We start from the raw sequence: 23,478 nt of genomic DNA, 5'->3' as shown, positions 1-23,478 counted from the left end.
TGACCTCTGCAGTGGCTACAATGTCTGTCTTATTGAAAATTCTGCTATTGCTATTCCCTCTGAATAAGCCGTCATGGGGTTTTCACTCAGAGACTTACGACATCTTGTTCACCCTAATTATTTTCAAGAAAGCCAATAACATTCATGCCCAAATAGTTTTACACAAAAAAAGAAAGAAATTGTCCGAAACATTTTGTCATGGGATGTTTGAAAAATTAAATGTGCCATTTATTTTTACAATACTTCACTGAATTCTTTCTTTCAGTTCCTTGGCATGGAGCACCTTATTACAGCTTCATCCTCAGGGTCTGTCACTGTCTTCAGGCACCATCCAAATTCACAGGTAAACAAATATTATCGTTGCAGAGTCTGACAAATATTTTGCCCTCAGCCCATGGACTTCCATAATGCTAGTACAGGACTACCATTTGTTAATTGAGGTAGCTCAGGTGGCTAATACATGATATTAATAACTTTGGTTTTTAAAGCAACCATACAAATTAACAAATGAGAACTATTAATATTGACAAAGAAAAAAGCTCAGAATTTTTGTATTATTTGAGGGGTCTGGAAGCATAAGGATATGGTGGTAGTGAGACTATTGCCACATATATCTTCTTGTTCATCTTGTGTTTAAGTTTAAAGAGGGGAAACCTATTCTGTCAAAATTCCATTATTGCTTCCTGTCAAACTAAATGGATAACTTGGGATATATACCACTGGATCAGAACACACATGTCTGTGTCATATTTTGTATAATATGTTTGCCTGATATTGTCTTATTGTGGTACACTGTGCACCAGGTTTTCTTATTTCCATTAATTTGTTGACAATATTTGCCATTTCTGTTTCTATAGTTTTATTATCAAAATAAGTAAACAGTTGAACAGATATTAAAAGGTACAAAATGTTGAAAATGAATGAGCTTAAATAAAAAAGGAAAAAGCAGCAGTCTTTGTATGACATATCAGACACCCTGCATTGTGACATAATGGTTAGATCATGATGTCTACCAAGAGCTACCATATAACATCCCTATGCTCTGTCACTGACTCCCTGCATTGTGACATAATGGGTATATCATGACATCTACCAAGAGCTACAATATAACATCCCTATGCTCTGTCACTGACACCCTGCATTGTGACATAATGGGTGTATCATGATGTCTACCAAGAGCTACAATATAACATCCCTATGCTCTGTCACTGACACCCTGCATTGTGACATTATGGGTATATCATGATGTCTACCAAGAGCTACCATATAACATCCCTATGCTCTGTCACTGACACCCTGCATTGTGACATAATGGGTATATCATGATGTCTACCAAGAGCTACCATATAACATCCCTATGCTCTGTCACTGACACCCTGCATTGTGACATAATGGGTATATCATGATGCCTACCAAGAGCTACCATATAACATCCTTATGCTCTGTCACTGACACTCTGCATTGTGACATAATGGGTATATCATGATGTCTACCAAGAGCTACAATATAACATCCCTATGCTCTGTCACTGCAAGTAAAGAATTCCTGACTTTTTCCTACTTTGTATTAAGCAGAATGCTAACATTCTGAACTAAAACCATAATAGAGAAAAGATTGCAGCAGATGCAATATAATATTCATTGTGATGTAATTATCTAAAAATGGTTATCCCCATATGGCATTTTATCACCAGATTTACCATGTTGTGGCATTGGTTGTTGTTGTTGTAGGGTTTAACGCCATTTTTCAGCACACAATAGGCTATACATGGCGGCCAGTATTAATGGTGGAGGAAGAACCCTGAAAAACCCAGGGAAGAACCACCAACCCACGAGAAGCTACTGGCAGGCTTTCCCACGTACCCACGCTAGCCGAGCCTTGGACTCGAACCCACGCAGACAGAGGTGAGATGGCAGTGATCCGTAACGGAGAGCGCTTTAGACCACTCGGCCACTCGGGGCCCCTGTGGCATTGGTATATCCTACCAACGGAATGTAACCCCCTGTGTGGAGTATGGGTCATTGTTCTAAATGTACACAAAAATAGCAGTCATTTGGATATTTTTTCAGTCATTTCATCTTCCTTTGTCGATGTTACCTCAGATTTTTTTGTCTTGCTCATGGAAGAATAAAGGTAATTTGACACATCATCATAAAATCACCTCAATCAGTTTGTAGACAAATTTCTTTAATGTTAGCATTTTGTAATAAATTTCAGTTTTGCAATACAAGATCTTTTTAAGTGTATTGTTCTGGTCTCAGAAATGTTGAGGTAAAAAGCATTTCCTTCAGATTGTAGATTGAAATCATCATCTTTGTGAAGGCTTCTGTCTTTCTTTTTTTAGGTCATTGGTGTATCACAGGAATGGGACAAATTACACACTTTTCCATCACAGAACATCTGCTCCTGTACTAGTGTTGCATCACAGGATGAGACAATTGTCAGCTGTGGGGAGGATGGAAAAATGAATGTTCTCATTGTTGGTCGCAGACCTCCATTGAGAAGAATAGGTACGATAATGACAAGTTCACATTAAGGCAAGCAGGAGGAGGCATGAGGTTATTTTTCTTCAATTAACTTGAGAATAAAGTTAATTGTATCATTTATATGGAAGTAAATGAGAAATAAAGGGGGAGGTATCATTTAGATGGTAGTAAATGAGAAAAAAGGGAGGAGATATCATTTAGATGGCAGTAAAGCAGAAGGAATGAGAGAGGCTGGGTAATTAGAAGTAGACAATTTAGCAGTCTTTTGCTCCAGTATGTAGGAGTTTTTACATGCATGCATAAATGTTTCAATAGCATTTTATAGATGGGTTTCAAAGTTTTGAGTGTTGCAATTTTTTATGGGTCATATATCCTGTTTTCTTCATGTTTGGATGTTGAGAGGGTTTGAAAGCTTTTAATCTTGACAGGATTGGTTTATTTTGAAGATGGAAAGACTTGAAATCGTGGTTGACATTGGTCTATATGGTATTTGACAATATGAATTATGAAACTGCTTACTGACGCAGTTTACTTTACATGTATCCTTTATACATATGTATCTGCAGAATGTTATTAAAGTGAACATGTAAGCTTATAAAGGTTCAGAGAAGTTCTGTAGTGTATATTGGCTCAAAGTCACAGAAGTAAATTTAATTTTGTGATGTATAAAGTTTTGCCTCTTTTTCAGATAAAGCAGACAGTTGCACAATAAATGATGTAATATTCTTAAAGCAGTCTGAAGTAGTAACAGTCAACTCAACAGGACAGTTAAAAGTATTTGACTTAAGACAGCCATCTGATCAACCAACATCCTTATTCCTTGTGTGAGTACTTTTTTCTTTTGTTCCACCTGATCAACCAACATCCTTATTCCTTGTGCGAGTACTTTTTACTTTTGCCATCTGATCAGCCAACATCCTTATTCCTTGTGTGAGTACTTTTTTCTTTTGCCATCAGATCAGCCAACATCCTTATTCTTTGTGTGAGTACTTTTTTCTTTTCCCATCTGATCAACCAACATCCTTATTCCTTGTGTGAGTACTTTTTTTCTCTTGTTCCACCTGAGTTTAAGGTATGGTCCAACAATTGCCACATGTCATTTGTCTTAAGGCAAAATGTCTGTTTAAATATCATTGATACATTACCTGAGTTGCTTATGTTTCAGTGATGGAAGGACCCTTGTCTGCATTAGAAAATTATGTCCTTCTATTAGAGGGAAAATTCCAAAAAGTCTGGAACCAGAAAGAACACAGACCCAGTCTCTTCCCCACATCACAGACCCATGCACAGTAGCTGTCCTCTGTTTTTTAGATTTGTTTGAATTATTTATGCTTTCAGAAAAATTGCCTTTTCTTGTGTCACAAGATACTATTGGGTATTCAGAGCTGTTTTTTTGTATTATTAGTAATGGTACTCTCAGTCCCTAGTATATTTAGTGGTTGTGTTGACTGTTGCAAGATTGGGGCATGATTGTGTGCCCCCCCCCTTTTTTTTTCTCTTTTTTTTTTTTCTTCTCCAGCAGTAACCTTCATTTCACCCATTTCCTTTGGCAATGTGTCAGGTAATGATTCCTTGCAATTGAATGCCATTTTATTATTGATATAATTATATTTGATCTTTCCAGCATTCTAGGGCATATATCTTATTCCTCTTTGTGTGCAAAATTTTCATGTGTCATTTCTCATAAGCCATAATTGCTATGTTTCACTTGTTCTCAGAAACCACTATGACAATTTGGATTTATACATGGTTGGAGTGATCCTCAGGATATGTTCTACCAAAATTATGTTCAGGGTGGCTTTCATGGCCAGTTTAATCAAAACAGATCTCTGACATAGCAGATGCCTCTCAAATAAAGCATTATATTTCATGCTATGCTGAGTTTCAATATGTTCTAGGTGATTTTATGGCATGCTGAGTTTTGATATGTTCCAGGTGATTTTTTGGCATGCTGAGTTTCGATATGTTCCAGGTGATTTTTTGGCATGCTGAGTTTCGATATGTTCCTGGCGAATTTTTGGCATGTTGAGTTTCGATATGTTCCAGGTGATTTTTTTGGCATGTTGAATTTCAGTATGTTCCAGGTGATTTTTTGGCATGCTGAGTTTATATGTTCCAGGTGATTTTTTGGCTTGCCGAGTTCCGATATGTTCCAGGTGATTTTTGGCATGTTGAGTTTCAATATGTTCCAGGTGATGTTTTTGGCATGCTGAGTTTTGATATGTTCCAGGTGATTTTGTTAGCATGCTGAGTTTTGATGTGTTCCAGGTTAGTTTTTGGCATGCTGAGTTTCGATATGTTCCAGGTGAGTTTTTGGCATGCTGAGTTTCGATATGTTCCAGGTGAATTTTTGGCATGTTGAGTTTCGATATCTTCCAGGTGATTTTTTTGGCATGCTGAGTTTTTATGTTCCAGGTGATTTTTTGGCATGCTGAGTTTTGATATGTTCCAGGTGAGTTTTTGGCATGCTGAGTTTCGATAAGTTCCAGGTGATTTTTTGGCATGCTGAATTTTTATATGTTCCAGGTGATTTTTTGGCATGCTGAGTTTCGTTAAGTTCCAGGCGATTTTTTTGGCATGTCGAGTTTTTATATGTTTCAGGTGATTTTTTTGGCATGCTGAGTTTTTTTATGTTCCAGATGATTTTTTGACATCTTCAGAAATTGGAAATCTGTGATTTGATTGGTAGACAACAGAACATGACCTTGTATTAGTGTTCATCAGGTCTGCTTATTCTAAGTACGTCTCAGAGCTACTTGAGGCAATCATACTTGGTAAGAATCTTTGTTAGGATATGCTTTATCAAAATTATAGCTGGAGTATAGCCCATAGCAATCTTGTGATTTCTTTAGCAGCCAGGTTGGAGAAATAAATTTGATTTCTTCTCAAGACTCACTGAGCCAATTTCAACTAAACCTTTTAGTGTTTCTTAAGACAGGCTCTATAAAAAATTTGTATGGCATTGTTCCTCAGGCAGAGGTTTTGCTTTCACAAAATCTTAATGGAAACCCTGTTTTCAACTTCTCCAGAACAGCTGAGCCAATTTTCATTCAAACTTGGTGGAAATGTATGCATGCTCTATCAAAAGTTTGTTTTGAGTGGCTGTTTTAGCAATGGTTACATTGCAACTACAGTGTGACCCTGCTATAGCACGCTCCATTATAACACAAATTCAGATATTACATGGTTGTGGTATGACTCTGACTCTTGAAATTTCATATACATGTATTTTTGTCATACACGAAAAAAAAAATCTTTCTTAAATTACCAAAAATATCCATAAAAAGTTTATCATTTTGGGCAAGAGATGATGTATGAATAATACAAGATGATCATGGCGTGGCCCCTGAAATTTTAAATGTATTTTTCTCATGTACAAAAAAGTAGTTTTTTCTTTAAAAGTGTAAAATGTTTATTCTGGGATCATGTAGGGCTTTGCCAATGTCGCAAACTTTGATTTTTTTGTCCTTATTGCTTGCAAAATAAGCCATCTGGCAATTTTTGTTTATTGGCGACATTGTTGGCTGTTTAAACTTGTATATACAGCGGAACCCCGCTATAACACAATAATACGGTTCAAACAAATTGGATCACATTAATATTGGGGTCGCATTAATGCGCGGTTTTACAGTATTGTACTTTTTTCAGAGAACAACTCATTGGCACATATACGTGTATTCATGTCTAATGTATATGATGAATAGGTATCAACACCATTTACTATCATGCCATTGTGGCACACAGTTCATCTATAACGTATGTAATTCTATTGAAAAATTGCACACATATTTAGAATATTCAGTTAAAAAAAATTGCAGATCATTGTGTCTGAATTCAACGTCTAATATACAGCATCAACAGAGTATCAACACCATTTACTTGCTGTCTGATATCGTACCGTCGGGGCTTGCAGTTAATCCATAATATATGTAATTCCATTGCAAAAATTGCATACATATTTAAACTATTCAATAATTTTGTCACACATCATTATGTGTCTGAATTCAGTGGGAAAAATTAACAGCAAAATTTGGTTAAGAAAGAAGAAGCATGGGTCTATGAACGGTGTCTGTACAAATTTCACACTGCTAAAATTTTCTCTAATGTGTTTCCATGTACATTTATCCATTGCAAATTTCCAATAATTAACACTTGTCCACCTATTCGTTTGAATGACTACAGCAAGAACAACTAACAACCAAAACTTGCTTTCAGCTTGCATATAACTTTTACTTCAGATTTTGTGAATATCGAAAGAAACGTGTGAAAACTACTATACTAATCATTGCGTTTGTGAACTAGCTTTTCCATAACGGTAAAATATTTTAATAATAAATAGAAAATTAATAATGAGTTAATAAACAAACACCTTACCCATGTAAAACCAGAGAACTAAGTGCACTTTATAAAAAAATTTGAGCTGAACGCATGAACAATTTCATACCCTTCCAATTTCCATCTGATAAAGCGGACGTTATTTACTGGTCAACTGATTGCGTCTAATAACATCGCCAAGCCCAGCAAACATGTTGGTGGCTTTAGTTTTTTTACTTTTATTAAGTTGTGAGAATCTTTTGTTAACCACTGCATTGTCTGCTGTTTGGTTGTGTACGCAGTTAAAGAAGAAACACATGTTGGCTATTGTTAGAGCGACGATTGTATACAGAATTAATTGAAGACAATCACAAAGACGACTTACTGGCTTTACTCATGGACCAGTAATAAGTAACATTTCCGATAATGTTTATTTTGGCATAACACTTCAAGAACCTGGTGATATCGTTAAATTTCAGAAGCCAAGTCACAATCGTATTTGAATTTATACGCAAACTCTTCCCCAAAATGATAATAAACGTTGTACACACTATTTCTCGTACTTAAAAATAGTATTTTTCCGGGTACGAGAAAAATACACGTACATGAATTAAGACCAATATGACCTGTGACAAAATTATTGAATATTTTAAATGTGTGAGTGCATATTTTCGATGGAATCACTTGTAATCTGGATTCAGTGTATATGATGAGAGATTCACGGGTGAGTACACAGGATTGATACTCTATTCATGTTATACATTAGACATGATTATATATAAACAGTATTCTTGTATATGTACCAATTTGTGGTTCTTTAAATAAAGTACACTATTATACATGCTTTCTGTTTTCACTACAGGTGCATTTCTCATTTAGTATGCTTCAATTTAAGATGGTAACTGTGCAAGCTAACTGACCTGGTTGCTTATAACATGGTTCAGTCATTAACACGGTAGGGTTCTATGGCTACCAGCTATCGTGTTATAATGGGGTCACACTGTATATGGAAAACTCCTATGTTCATCTCCACAATAGCTGTGCCACTTTTTATTAAATGATGGTAAGAATGGTTCCTAATGAATGCTGGCAAAATTTATTTTTGGTGGTTCCCCTAGCAATTGTGTATCATCTTTGCAACCATTTAGAAAATCTGTTTTTGACTTGTCTGGAATGGCTGTGCCAATTTTTGTAAACTTGGTAAGAAGTAGACATGCTGTATAAAAATTCAGTTGGGGTGATGTCTTTTGCAGTGGAGTGGTTTCCTCAGCAACCATGTTTTCAACATTTTCTACAGAACAGCTGGGTCAGTTTTTGATCATATTTTGTTTTGAGTGGTTTCTCTAGCAGTAGTGTGGCTTCCTTAGTTACTGTGTGTAAAATATATTTTTGACTTTGCCTTATTAGGGCCCTTTTTGGTTCTGTTTGTATTAAAAGCTTGCAAATTAGCAGTTGTTTCTTACCCCAAGGCTATTATATTTATCATGGCACCATTAAATTTAACAAGTTTCACAGTCCTCCTTGCATGAAAGCTTTTTGATGGCCATCCCTGTATTAAGCCTTTACCTCATAGTGTATGGCTTTGTACGTAGTTGATACACACGTACCAAAGTCACACATTGTTGTGCACTATCAGTAGAACACCTATTACATATTTGACTCAATACACACAAGCCTGCCTATAAACTGTTATTGCAGTGTAGTATATGTTACATGCAACATCAAATGCAACCGTTTTACATTTTTAGTAACATCTGTGATGCATAGAAAGATTTAAGAATAAAATCTGATCATTATAATTGTATAATTATTTTGCATGGAAGAATCTTTTTATGTGCCTTAAAATCTTAAGAGAACTCATTCACCATTAAGCCAGTGATGCCGAGTGACCAACTATAGCTACCATTTCTCATGGTAATAAAGTTCTGGATATATGATAGTACTGCTAGGGACCCCATGACTAAAATTATACCATTGTAATGTAGTTTTGGATATTACACAGTTCTGTTGTGAACCCTTTGAGCAAAATTATACCATTGTAACTGAGCTCTGGATATAACACAGGGCTGTTGTGGACCCCATGACCGAAATTAAACAATTGTAATCAAGTTCTGGATATAACACAGGACTGCTGCGGGCCCCATGACCAAAATTACACCATTGTAATGCAGTTTTGGATATAACACAGGATTGCTATGGACCCTGTCAACAAAATTATACCGTTGTAATACACTTACGGATATAACACAGTACTGCTGTGGACCCTCTGACCAAGCTTGTACCATCTTTTCCCTCCAAGAGCTCATTCTGCTATTCCAGGTCAGATTCCCTGATTTAGATGGACAATAATGTGTTCCATAGTCATTGGTCACTTTTATAAAACATCATTTGACAAAATTAAATGCACAAGCACAAGTATCATGAAGTGAAAATATGTAATTATGTAACATGACATAACATTTTTACAACACATTTGACTGGTGTTTTGTTTATCTTATATCCCCACCACCACCACCTGGAGAACTTTACAACTTTTTTGTGCTAATTGTTACAACTAGCTAAGACAGTGGTAACCTTATACTCTTGATGGCTGAAATGGTGGTCATTTAGTTGGGGGAAACCAGAGAACCTTGAGAAAGTAATCCAACTTCAGATTGGTGACAACTTCCATGTGCATGTGTCTAAATCAAGGAATCAAACCTGGGATAGCAAAATGAGCCCTTGGGTTTTAAAGATTAACTTTTATGGAAAATTGTCAATCTTGAACTTGTAAACAGTATGTCGAATGAGGGAAGAGTCCAATTTAATGAGTAATAAACCATCTCATGGTGTTTGGAGATAACGTATTCACAGTAACTGTTGATGAGGAGATTAACTGCTGGCAGGTGTGAACAGTATCATTGTATTATGGTATATAATGTTGTATTCACAAGGTAATAATATAGTAACAGTGTTGTTTACATTTATTTATACACAATGTATAAACAGTGTTTTGAAATTACTTAAGAAAAGCTTATTCAAAACTGATTTTGAACTCTCTTTTAGGAAGTAGAGGTTACTTATTGTACTACCCCCATTGTCAGCATCTGCACAGATAAAGCACATAAATATGTACACCCTCAGTGAGTGTCATCCATTCTTTCTTTCTAGGTCCTAGGCAGCAGTTTTGTATGGGTTTCACAGCACTCTCTCCCCATGGGATGGGGCTTGATGGGTATAAAAATGTACTTTTATTAATACATTCATGGATCCAGTTCTTTCATTTAGCTCAGTGTTTTACCATACTATAAATAAGTATTAACATACTTGGAATCTTGAAAATAGGCGAGGGGATGGATTTTGAGGAGTACTATAACCTGATCAAAATATAGGTCACATTTACCTATTTTTTATGCTTCACTATCTGTTGTTTCATGTTTTTCTAAACTTGTATGCCTATTTTTTGCATTAACTAGGTAAGGGAAAGTAATACAACCTCATCATCAAAGCTGATCACTGTGACATCTATTCATGCTTCACTGACCTTGGTTAAATGTTTCTAGTTGATTTCTCAAACTCTGTTGATGTTGGAATCATCAAACTAGATGATTGTGTGCATTTCTATTATTACCATAACCATACCTCAGAAGAATGCCACTGTGTTTAACATTTATAATTTTACTGGCCTAGGTTAAATTTTGCATTAACTCATGACCAAACAAAGTTTTAGTACCCTTATGTTGGTATACTTTATATTCGTGAAAGTTAATGTTGTGTTTTAGGTTAATTTCTAGAACATTTTATGCTGGAATCATCAAAATAAATGACTTTCAGCAACTTGGCTAGTACCACACCCTTACCATATAAATTGTTACTGTGACCCACATTTCACATTTTATAGGTATAGGTTAAGATTTTGGGATTTAGCCCAAAACCATATTTTTTTAGCACCCAGTATACATATACTAAGATGGATTAGATTTGGCAGAGGGGTGTTGTATTTTGATGAGTGCTCAACAATCATTACAGAAGAGGTCACTGTGACACATATTTCATGCTTTACTGCCTTTTAGCCTCTGGCACTGTTAATGCCAGAATCAAGTAGATGATTGCATTCCAGTTAGTACCACACCCTTACAACAAAAGAAAGTCATTAGGACTTGAATTTAACTTTTTACTAGTTCTTGTTGTTGCAATCAGCTTGTGACAAAATTGATGGTTTATCACCAGTGTGGTGGTGTTGTACATGGAAGTGTGCATCACGACAAGTACAACTATCTCCATACAAGTGGACTTTGGTTCAAGTTGACACTTTAAAAAATTTTCCTGTGCTCCATAAACTATAATTTTATACATCTCACTACCATACCCATACCAGAATAGGTCACTCAAGTAAATTTCATATTCTTCAGGTGCCTCACTGACTTTACTAAAAATATTAGTTTCTTGGAATATATCTCCTGTAACTCCTGTTCAGCTAAAGTGGGTCCAAAACAACGTTTCTTGCTTCAGCATCAAATGTAGTATTTGATTACTTGTCTGAGAATAAAAATTATCAGAGCATGTACATATGCATCCAGTGGTAAACATATTTATATTTATACTCCATTACTGTATTGTTTTGCAGCACAGGAGACCAGACTGCCTTGCTTTGTATAGATAAGCATCCAACTCAGCATCATGTGGTGGCGGCTGGCGGTCAAGATGGGGTGCTTAGTGTATGGGATTTACGACAAGAGAAGTATCCTGTTACACTCCTCGAAGCTCATTCAGCAGCCAGTAAGAAAATTGAGTTAATTTGCTTCTTTAGCTCACCTGAATATGGGGCCAAGTGAGTTTATGATACGTCATGTGTGGTTTGTTGGCAGTTCTTATTTACAACTTCTTTTAAACTGCTTAACCAATTTGCACATGATTTTATAGTGAACATTCTGATATGTTCATTGGATGCTTTTGGTAAAATAAGATTTAAGTTGTCATCCTTTTAAAAATAAAAGCTTGTACTTGATCATGTATTCTGTATTAAATAAAATACAGCAATATATGGATTAAATAGAACATACAGTGTTTGAAGTAGTGGGTGAAGACCATTTGAAAAAGAGGAGAGGGCATTAGAGGCACAGGTGGCAGTAGTGACTTTATTTCTTTTTGGTTAGACTCACGAGTACCAAAGATAACATTATTACAAATAATGTAGGAATTGTTCTGAAATATGCAGAACTTTAGTGTGTGTATGTGTGTGTGTGTGTATATATATATATATATATATATATATATATATATATAAAAAATTGATTTCATAAAAATGAGTTTATGAACTATGAAATAGTCACAAAGCCATTGTCTGAATCGCTTGCTACAAAGAAGTACTGAACAGAATTAAGAAAGTACATTTATCTTCATTCCACATTGTTGTGTGGATTAAGGAGGAAATTGAGACATGATTAATATGGTATATTTTAAGTTTTGCTTACTGGAAGACATTAATCATCATTTCATACATTACCTCTCCATATTTCCTTTAGGAATTACTCTCTGCTTCCTCTGAATTAAGGTTGCTTTGAAAGACCAAAAACAAGTCCACTTGTGTCTCTATGTCATGTAAATAAAGGGAAGTAACTCTTACACATTCCTTGCATTCCCTTTAGGTGGCCACCTTATCCAGAACGTTATAATCAATGTAAACTTTCCATGGCAACTGTAAACAGTACCTCTGATGAATCCATTGAAATATATATTTAATTTTGACCATCCAGCATTTATTTTTAGTGGTATAATAAATCAGAATGTTTATAATCGTCAACAGGTACTTGGGTATCCACCATTTGATTATAACCTGAGTAACAAAATGGGTAACTGGGTACCCATTACAAAATTTAAAAAAACAAAAACAAACAAAACCTGTTTCCAAGTTCAGATCAAATACATCAGCAGCGAGTGAAACAGAATAACGATTACAGTTTGAGGCTCATGTCATGTGACTATTGGCTGTGTGCATTTATCCATCATTATACCTCCATATGTCTCACCTCTGTCTGTGTGGGTTTGAGTCTCGGATTCAGCCTATGTGGGTATGTGAGAAAGTTTGCCAGTAGCTTCTCGTGGGTCAGTGGTTCTTTCCGGGGTTTTCCCGGGTTCTTCCTCCACCATTAATACTGGCCGCCATGTATAGCCTATCGTGTGCTGAAAAATGGCGTTAAACCCTAAAACAACAACAACCTCCATATGATTTCCTTATTTTTTATTTATAAAAACTGTATGTGAAACAGTTCCTAAAAAACAGATTTATTATATTATGATACATATGTAGCAAACTAGTTTAAATTGAAAAAAATGACCTCAGTAATTTAGAGAAATGAGCTTTATTGATGTGACTCCTATGTGTTTATATGACTGAGAAATGTTTGAGGAGAGTGATTTTGTTAAACTTAAAAACAAGGATACATCAATAGCACTTTACAGATTTTGAAAGAAAATTTGAGATTGATGTCACACAGCATTCATCATTTGTGGACTTAAAACCATTCTATGAAAGTTAGACATGTAGACTAGTTATTGTGAGTGTTATGCATAAATAATTAATCAATTTGTTTTGTGTCTATACTCTTGTATTACTAATGCACATGGATTTATCAGAATTGTGGCAAGATTTTTAACTGCAGATCATTTAATGTTATGAAATAAACATATGTTTTTCATACAGTTTTCTGTAGTTATGGCATGTAATATACAGAATGCGCTTTTTATGTTCAGATTACGCTATTTTGCTTCTTATATTTGTAATAATTTGGCTTATACCTCTCATGGTGGATTAGCATGTTTGAACTTAAACAAAGCAGCCCAGGTTCACATTTAATACAATTTCCCTTTGATCGAGTATCCGGGTAATCAGTCATTAGGATTGATGGTACCCGGTAGAAGTTTCCTAAAATGTTGAAAGCATTAGTTATTTCCCATTTCCTAAGTCATCTTGGTAATGGCAATTTACAGATTTTAACAGATTTTAACAATTTGTATTTCATTACATAAATGTCCATTAAGTGTAAGAAGTGCAGATGCTTTAAAGTTACAGAGGACAACCATGACATGTGCCTGGCCTGCATGAAATGTTTTCCTCACACCCATATAGTGTGAGTTCCATGGGCAGAAGACATCCTGAAAAAGCAGTTGAAGGGCCATGCAGAGAGGGCATACTTTGAAACTTCTGAACATGAAATACTGAGCGTTCATCCAAATTCAGAATCATTAACCAGTTTGTTTTATATTCTGCTACCACCTCTCATAGAGATAATTTAAACATTGCCGATAATGACAATCACTTAAGATATAGTTGCCAAGCGATTCCAATATATTGAAATTGCATATGGTGCACGTACTACAGCAAGATCTGTCTAGAGTTGATGAGCCCGTTGAAAGAGATTAGGACCATTTATAACTGAAACTGGCAGTCCACTATACTCAAGTACCTTTGCATGGAATTTGAAATGTTGAATTGATGTTGGGTTTAGGTGCATATGAATCAGTAATCTCCAACTGGCAAACAACACATCACTCAATAGTTCCAGCAGTGGCAGTGTTCTCTGTCCAGCAGGCCAGCTGGATAGGCCATCCAAACAGCTGGACTGATCGTATCCATGAGACTAGTTTATTAGTTTGTGGCAAACCAGCATCACATTTGTATCTATTTTGCCCAACCCAACTGACGATGCTGTACTGGTATTCACCAGCAGGACCACTGACAGAACGATCTCTCCATCTGTCAGTCTTCCACTGAGTGTGCAACCAGTGGGGCTGACCAACCATTACTAGACTTGTTCTCAATGAGGTGGAACAACAAACTGCCCAGCTTCATCTCTCTCTTCCCAATCTTGGAGGCATGGGTAGTTGACACCCTTTCAATTAGTTCTACTGAAACTGATCCAGAAAATGAGGGGCATAGCTTGCATATAGTTCTGATTGCCACTCTCCAATGGGATAAATACTGGATCATCAATCCACTTGCAATGAAGACAGCAACCCAGGAAAATTGTTGCAAACCCCATGATGTTGAATTAGTCAAACTTACCCGTATTCCATCCATGGGTGTGGAAACAACTTCACACCGAGCTCATGTTGGTGATGCCCTGTGTGAAAACAATTCAGTGCTACAATTGTGGAGACTCCCAGAACAGCTAGACAGTCCTGCACATGGAAGGGATACGAGGGGAAGTCGTTTTTAACAACTGTCAGGTTCGTAATGTCACACCACTCTCAGCCTCCATTCCCCAACTAGCTAACTTCATTCTATTTCTCTTGGAAGTTAACCCCTTCACAATGAAGGGAGACATTTCCATGATTTTGGATACATTCAGATATTATGAAAGAGACAGTATTGGATGCAACAGGAACTTTTCTGACTTGTCCAGTTTTGACATGTTTCCAAAGTAGAACCTCTCCTGGGTTTTGACATGACTCAACTCACCTAATTTCAAGTCCGTATTCCACCTCAAAGCAGGTATATCATAGAAAACTTGCTTCCTAATAGCACTAGCATCTGTTTGAAGGTTGATTGAGCTGCTTGCTGTCCTTAGTTCTGTTCTAACATTTGAACTAATGATGCAGCCTAGTTTTGTTTATATAAAATGGAGAGACAACAAATAACAAGATGCTGTTATTTGTAAACCAATCAAAACAAATGAAACTGCAGGATATGTTACACACCTTCAGATGCTGCTTATGATGCTGTCAAAGGTGCTTACAAGTGGTTATGGCAGGATAGCATTATGTAACACCACAAGCAGGGGCCCCGAGTGGTCTAAAGCGCTCTCCGTTACAGATCACTGCCATCTCACCTCTGTCTGTGCCGGTTTGAGTCTCGGATTCAGTCAATGTGGGTATGTGAGAAAGCTTGCTGGTAGCTTCTCGTGGGTCGGTGGTTCTTTCCAGGGTTTTCCCGGGTTCTTCCTCCACCATTAATACTGGCCGCCAGGTGTAGCCTATTGTGTGCTGAAAAATGGCATTAAACCGCACAACAACAACAACACCACAAGCACTGGTTGCTTGGCTAAGGTGGCCCATACTCTGAATTCTTAAGAATCAGGTAGGACTTGAGAAGATGTCACAAAATATGAACAATTTCTACAAACCAAGTCTTCAAACATCTCAGTTTGAGGCATTTGGCATTTATGCCCCGTCTACTTTCGCAGCTTCTATTTACATGATATGGCTTCTCAAAGGAGAGCTGAATCTTGTTGGACCACTGATAGCTGCCCAGACATTTACCATGTCCTGTTCATGATAACACATTGTCAGCCCTGGAACTTTTGATGGATTTGCCCTGAAAGCTTTTGAATGCAAGACAATGGCTATGTGTGGGTTTCCACAGCGATTGGCCTCGTATGTGTATAAACACATTATTTTTGGTTTTGCGAACTTATTGTTAAAGGTTTATCCATTCAGCAGAGTAATCATTTTGCTCCTTTGGGGTGGTAGAGGTTGGATGATCAATATTTCTTCCTCCTCTTACCTTTTCTTATAAACATTGAGAAGGAGTAATGTATTTGATGGAGGAAAAGATTTTTTGTAGTAAATCTTGTTTCTTCAGAAATACTTGTCTGATCACATTACTGTCAATTCCTCCCACCCTTCTTCGTAAATGTTGGCATTCTTTTGAAAGTAGTACACAAGCTTAAACTGATTGTATCTGGAATATGGTTGGCCATCTGTTAGGAACAGGAGGAATTTGTCAAGAGTTACATCCCATCATCTATATCAGGGGTCTCAAACTCAAGCAATCCTGAGGGCCGCACCACCTTCGCTATCTCTCGTGACACCTTGTGATGCCAATCATTTTGTGGGCCACAGGATTCAGCTTAGCAGGCCACATATGGACCACGGACCACATGTTTGAGATCCCTGATCTATATGATGTTTATGGATGGAAAGATGACTTTAGCCTTACAGGGAGGGCTGGATTCAGAAGTTGCAGAGTATAATTCGTAATGTTAATGTGATTGGATAAAGTAATTTTGGAGAAAAATAATTTACTAAAAAATGTACAAGAATAACCGTGCATTATCGATTAGCATTTGAATTTGCTGTTCCATGTGACTAAAGGTTTTTCCCTTGTGTGGAAAACAGATGAATATTCATTGACCTAATCTGTATGTTTCTTTTACTTTTTGGTATTCAAATTAGTAAGTAAATATTTTGAGAAATCAGAGGTTCTTGGTTGGGGCATGGTTATGATTAATGATTGAGACTCCATTTTAAATTTAATCTTTGAAGCATCTTCTTTTTGGGGAATAGAAAATGATAAAAAATGATTATCTATCCCTATAATTTCAGTATCATTTTACCATGCATTTTTTAGTGTGGCATTTGAATGTGGCACCTCTGCTCATGCCTTGTTTCTTGAACTAAACAGATGTACAAAATATGGATCAACCAGTCATGTGGAAAGAAAGAGCTTCTATTTTCAAGATAATGCATCTTTAACACTCTTTCACAATATTTTGGGAAGAAATTAAGGTACTGTGATTCTGTGTCTATGTCATTGACTCAAACTATTGTCCATCCTACAGTCTGGATAACACACCTGAGTCCAACCTAAAAGCTGCCACGATCAAACAGAACTCCAATATGGCCTCTTACATTTGGCTATTGGGCAGATGCAAGCTGGTTTCGTGACCTTGATGCATGTAGGTCTTGTGTTGTTTTTTTTTAAAGGTCATTGATTACTTTGTCTCGGATACTTACTGAAAAGAAATAGTCAAAATATGATAAAATCTTAAAGAAAAGAATGCTATTATTTTAACCAATCTGTTTAGAGCATTTTTGTTTTCCTTGACAGTGTGGGAAGTCAAATTCCATCCCAATCACCCGGACCATTTGTTCACATGTTCAGAGGATGGATCAGTTTGGCACTGGAATGCCTCCACAGTTGGTACTGCTTCTGCTGGTGCAGGGATTCTCACTGGTACAGGTAGGTTGAAAAATTGTTGTCTTAAGGAATTTCTACAGCAGATATTAAGAACAAAATCAGAGTCTTACAATTTGTGAATGAAACGACTAGTATTATGCTTTGAGTATGAGATTATGGAATTCTTGAAAGTTTTGACCAGATAAAGTACCATTCTTGTGAACATTTTGGTTCATAATGGCTGCATAATTTATAAAGAAAACCTTATTAAGCAAGTCTGACAGTTAAAGAGAATGATTTAAAATGTTAATTTTTTTTCTTTCTTTTTGAACGCTGTTGTGCATCCCTGGGATTTTAAGGACAGGACACCATGTATTGTGCCTTTTAGATCTAAAGTACAACCCAGAATAAGAACTTTACAAGGGGATGAAGTTGATGAATGAAATAACAGCCCTACTAGGGCATAGTTCTTATGGGTAAATTGCAAGAAAACTGTTACCCAGATGTTAAATCACTCATTTCTTGAAACATAAACATCAGTACAAGCAATTTCATGGTTGCCCCGCACATGATAAATAGGCTAGAATACATGTAATAACTGTTGTCATCCTTCAGATGAGCACCCTAGTTATTTTTAGGTCATCTAGCTTTAAGGCCAAGTGATCTCACAGCCTGGTCCTTTTGTCTAATCATTGACCATCATCCATCAGCATGGTCCTTTTGTCTAGTATTCATTGACCATCATCTATTGGCATGGTCCTTTTTGTCTAATATTCATTGACTATCCATCAGCATGGTCCTTTTGTCTAATATTCATTGACCATCATGCATAAGCATGGTCCTTTTGTCTAATATTTATTGACCATCATCCATCAGCATGGTCCTTTTGTCTAATATTCATTGACCATCATCCATCAGCATGGTCCTTTTGTCTAATATTCATTGACCATCATGCATAAGCATGGTCCTTTTGTCTAATATTCATCCACCAAGAAAAGCTATTTTCAGCTTCTGAAAATCTGCTCAGCCAGTTTCAGACAAACTTGGCTCCAAATATCCTGGCATATTCGATAAATATTTTGCTGATCTGTTGCCAGATATTGCCACTGTTAGTAATAGTACCAATAACCTTTAAATGACCTCCAAACTGTTCAGTAGAATTTGACAAAATGTGCCTGAAATCTTTCTGGTTTGTAAAAATGAAGTTGATCCACCATCACATATGGCTGCCATTTCTAGAAAAGAAGATAAATCTTTAAATGACTTCTCCAAACTCATAGAGAAACTTGGTACATGTTGTGGTTTGACTCGGAAGAAATGCATGTTGACCAATCTTTATCCTTGCACTGTTTTCAGAAGAGTTATTTTGATTACAGACTCATCTTGATAGTGGGGTGGAGTGGGGGAGAAGCTGGGGTTTATTTAAATGAGCAAATTGCCTATCATTCCTCTTGTTTCATTTGCGATCAGATAGGTTCTACTTATCATATGCAGAAAATTGTATATTTTGTTAAGTAGACTGCAGATGTGATTTTGAAATATATTTGGGTCCTGTATGATCAATTATTGTTTGACATGATAACATGACATTACCCATGTCAGATATAAAAATCATGCATTATCATAATCGTGTGACATTATCAATATCATGTGACAAAGGAGTAAATGCTTATATATATATTGTACAGGGGCTGGTTCAGGAGGTGGAATGGCTTTTGCAGCCAACGTGTCTGGTGCTTCAGGCCCAAATCCTTCTCACAGTTGCCCATGGTTAACACTCGACGTCAGTCGCCACAAAATGGACATCACATCCCTTCTTCCCACCCAAAACAGCCTGCCAGTGAATTCCATTGATATAGAGAGACAGATTCTTGTTTGTGGAACTGACGAGGAAGCAATTTATGCTGTGGAATTACCAGCAATAAGATAGCAGTGTTGCAAATATTATACTGTTAATTCATTCACTGCCATTCAGTTAGATTTATGTAAACTGTAAACTTGATGTAAAGTAAATGTTTTATGGACATTGTGTAGCTGACTGATCACGACACAAGTGTAGATTTTCTTTATCAGCTGCCAAGAACTTGACACCTGGAATGCATAGCTGGATCAAAAACACCATATTTTCTTGTAAATGATCAAGAATCTTACATCATGTTCTGACAACAATAAAGTTACTTTTGACAAACTTCAGATCTTCTCCTTTAATTATGTAGTATACAAATACTAAAAAAATTTCAGCATGATAATCTTTAAGGGCAAAGTGGAATACTTGCATTATTTGATGAAATTTTTTTTTGTGTTTTGTCTTTCTTTTGCAATCATCTAGATTTTATGCATTGCTCACATCTAGCACTCCATTGACCAAAGTGGTTAGAGCATCCAACTTGGATGGGGGAGGTCATGGGTTTGAATCCCCAGCTAAGTCATAATCAAAGGACTTTCTAAAATGGTACTAGCAGCTGCTTAGCTTGGTATTGAACATTAAGAGTTAGGGCTGTTTGATCTGGTTTCAGGATAATGTGACTGGGTGGGACATGATGCTACATGTCTGCAGGATGATGCTGCAGTGCTAGAGATAACTATAAATTCGCACACTGCAGACATTGTAGCAATATGACTAAAAATTTTAAAACTATGTTACAAACTGAAAAACACATATCTAATCTAAACTTTCAAGTTTTGGAATTTTATTTCACTCGGATGACAATTGATAATAGAGATCAGTGACCTAATTAGTTGACATGTATGAACAATTAGTTGATAAATCTAGGAATAATTGACAAATGAGGTTGTGTAGTACCTATGTTTAGTGTTTAATTTTATGCACATGTGAATAGAGTACTGCAAATGTTTCACTCTGAAAATTCAAAAATGAAACCAGTCTCAGTTGTAGGCCAGTCAGATAAGTAAGAAACCCAAAATATTTCCTTATAAGTTATTAGCATTCACATATTGAGATATTTAAAAAATTTGGCACTCCATTTCTGATTTTGCTCAGACTTGGTGAATAGGCTTATGTTATCAAAATATCCATTGAGCTTTGTTAGTAAGATCTGTACATACTATTGAAATGATCTTTTGTTTGATTGGCCGAGATTCTTACCGCTTGAGAGATGGTATCTCTGACCATGTGTAACTTTGTAAAAACGTTAATAATATCAGAAAGATGGACAGGTGTATTATGACCTGTACATATTTATGAACTCATTTTGCATGTACCGTATCTTCCCGCATATATCCCGCGGGTTATACCAGATTTTACAAACCCCGCAGGGGGGGTGCGGGTTATATAAGGGTGTGGGCTATATCACAAATTTTTTACACGTAATAATATTTCAATATATTTCCCTGGCGACGAATTCACGAAAATCATCCATGTTCTCCCAATTCTCGGGTAGACGTTGGCCGACGGTCGTTCGTGTTCTGACTGACAATTGGTTCCTCTTCATAAATTTATATACCCAATGCACTCCTCCTTTAAAATCATCAATGTGTTTCTCTGCCGCCATGAGATTGGCCTTCAGTTTGATGGCAACTGTCGAGACTGGTCGGTTGTTTTCCCGCTGGGCCACGATCCACTGCTTCAGGTCAGCTTCAAGGTAAGGCCATTTTGCTTTAGGTCCGCGACGAGCACGTTTTCGTGGATTCATCTTCTCCAACGTTCCTTTTTCTTTTCTCCAACCTCGGATTACACTCTCATCAATATCAAATTTTCTGCCTGTGGCTCTATTGCCATGCACTTCAGCATATGCAATGGCAGTTAGCTTGAAGTCGGCTGTGTAAGACTTTCGTTTCGGCATTTTTTAAATTAAACAGAAAGAAATTATTTAAACTCGAATCTACAATTAAAAAGAATACAAGATTATTTAGAAATGTCCGCGTTTATGTAGCCTGTAGTTGAGGCACAGCTCCTATAGACAGCCTATGCGCACAAGCACTGTGTACCGAGCCTGAATACTGGTAGTTAATTGACGTCATGCGAGCTACATTCGAAATTGACAATTGTGGCATTCAGCCTCAGGACCTCACACCATTGCATATCTGGCTCACAAGTACCTGGCTTCAAAATTCAAATCTGGCGGCTGCCAGCCGGAATATAGTGGAGGCAGGGTGACTAACTTGAACTGATGCAGAGGGATGAATATGGACCGGGGCCGACTGACTTGATAGCGTAAATACAAATTTGCATGTTGGGCAGGTGAGTGAAAATGTAGTAGTTGTAGTATCGTTCGTCATCCACGTGTGAGCATTGACGAATTCGGTCCTTCTAAAAACAGTAATGGTAGACAATGTGAACATACACAAAAAAGTTCATCAATCTATGGTTGTGGGTTATACAAAGGTGCGGGTTACGCCAACGATTTTTTACACAAAACCCCAAAACCCACGGGATATATGTGGGAAAATACGGTAAGTATTTTACTGCTCTAGATATATTTTTTTTATAGCATTTTGATTAAACTAGGTAAAAAGCAGGTTTCTTGGAGTCTTTGAAGGTCTTTGAGAGTTTGGGAAAAATGAGGTAGCATTTTCATGGCCTTGAAAGTTTGGGAAATTTGAGCAGATTACCCTGAAGTCCTTTAAGAGTCTTTGAAAATTTAAATAAACCCAAATTTTTTAATTTCTTTCCATAATCACAAATAAAATTGTCCAAGGTTGTTAGATTCAGATGTATAGTCTGACTATACCAACCCATTTGTTTTTACCCCCTATCGATTTCAATAATGGAAACCTTTAACGTGATAAAAAGTGCAAGGAACTTGGTCAATTCATTCATCGACTTATAATTTCTAACCTGACTGTGAATAGGGTGACCCTAACACCATCATAATCAGCATGTTTCATGCTTAACGCAAGTTTTCAATGTAATGGACATGCTCGAGATCCAGTTCCTGGACAAGTCCATTTTCAGCAGAGGGGTGTGTGGATGACTAAAGCTGTTCATATGTCGTCTGCTTCTGATATTTCCAAAGTTGAGTCAAGCAAACAAAAAGAATGACAACAAAAAATTTGCCTTTCATGTGGATTTAACTAGCGGTTTAATTTCTGTGTTCATGTGTGAAAACGGATATGGTAGTTTACAGAATTATCCGGCAGCTACCGAATAAGATGAACTACGTCATTATGTTTTCTGATAGAAATAAAGTAGCCCATAGTGTACACAGTATTGCGCCATGTTAGTATGGAAAGTCCATTAAGCATGAAAGGTGCAGGGGATGCCAGTATTTAGTGCCATTCTGGTCACAGTCAGGTTATATATTATAAATCAATGATTCAGTTGACTTAGTTCTGTGCACTTTTTATCACAATAAACATTTTCGTTATTGAAATTGGTAGTTGGGTACAAACGGGAATGTATAGTCAGACTATAGTTGAGTTTTTCTGGTTTCTTTCTTTTGATGACCCGTTGAGTTTTATTGCTGCCGCAATAACACACGAGCATTTGTTTGTCCCTCCAAAGTTGGCCTTGGCGGCGACTTCAGAGCAAGCCGGCTACACCCTTCATCAAAGGAAGTCGGCACCATAACTATTTTCAGCACATTTTTTGTTTTCTAATTTCATGGTGTTTGTTTTTTTTTGTAATCAAATCATTATATGTTTTTAGCTGTTATTTAATGTTGTAAGGTGCTTGGAGCTTCTAAAGATTAGGCACTATACAGAGTATATTATTATTATTATTATTATTATTATAACAAATAAAATTGCCTAATATCGTTAGATTCAGATGTAGTCGGTTTTCCTGGCTTTTTTCTTTTCATGAATTGTTTAGTTTGATAGGACAAATTTATCAGTTTT

At 36.6% G+C, this 23,478-nt stretch overlaps 1 protein-coding gene across 3 annotated transcripts in view; it reads left to right on the top strand.

Moving 5' to 3' along the window:
• Window positions 1-19,867, top strand: part of LOC149773618 (nucleoporin Nup43-like) — a 38,826-nt gene extending 18,959 nt beyond the window's left edge. For 2 of the 3 annotated variants that reach the window (XM_089946367.1, XM_089946364.1), the window contains exons 3-8: window positions 266-343; window positions 2,345-2,510; window positions 3,175-3,310; window positions 11,407-11,558; window positions 17,611-17,742; window positions 19,368-19,867. In XM_089946367.1, coding sequence (XP_089802493.1) covers window positions 266-343; window positions 2,345-2,510; window positions 3,175-3,310; window positions 11,407-11,558; window positions 17,611-17,742; window positions 19,368-19,609 — 906 coding nt within the window. In that variant the 3' untranslated portion in view covers window positions 19,610-19,867. Of the gene's footprint in view, window positions 1-265; window positions 344-2,344; window positions 2,511-3,174; window positions 3,311-11,406; window positions 11,611-17,610; window positions 17,743-19,367 lie in introns of all 3 variants that reach the window. The other variant, XM_089946366.1, reaches the window with a different exon arrangement.
• The last annotated feature ends 3,611 nt before the right edge of the window (window positions 19,868-23,478 follow it).

The sequence above is a fragment of the Sinohyriopsis cumingii genome, unplaced genomic scaffold (assembly GCF_028554795.1).
Source record: "Sinohyriopsis cumingii isolate HCF-2022 unplaced genomic scaffold, ASM2855479v2 utg000624l, whole genome shotgun sequence".
Classification (NCBI taxonomy): Eukaryota; Metazoa; Mollusca; class Bivalvia; order Unionida; family Unionidae; genus Sinohyriopsis; species Sinohyriopsis cumingii.
The sequence above is the reverse complement of the archived record's forward strand: the minus strand, read 5'-3'. Positions and strand labels throughout refer to the sequence as shown.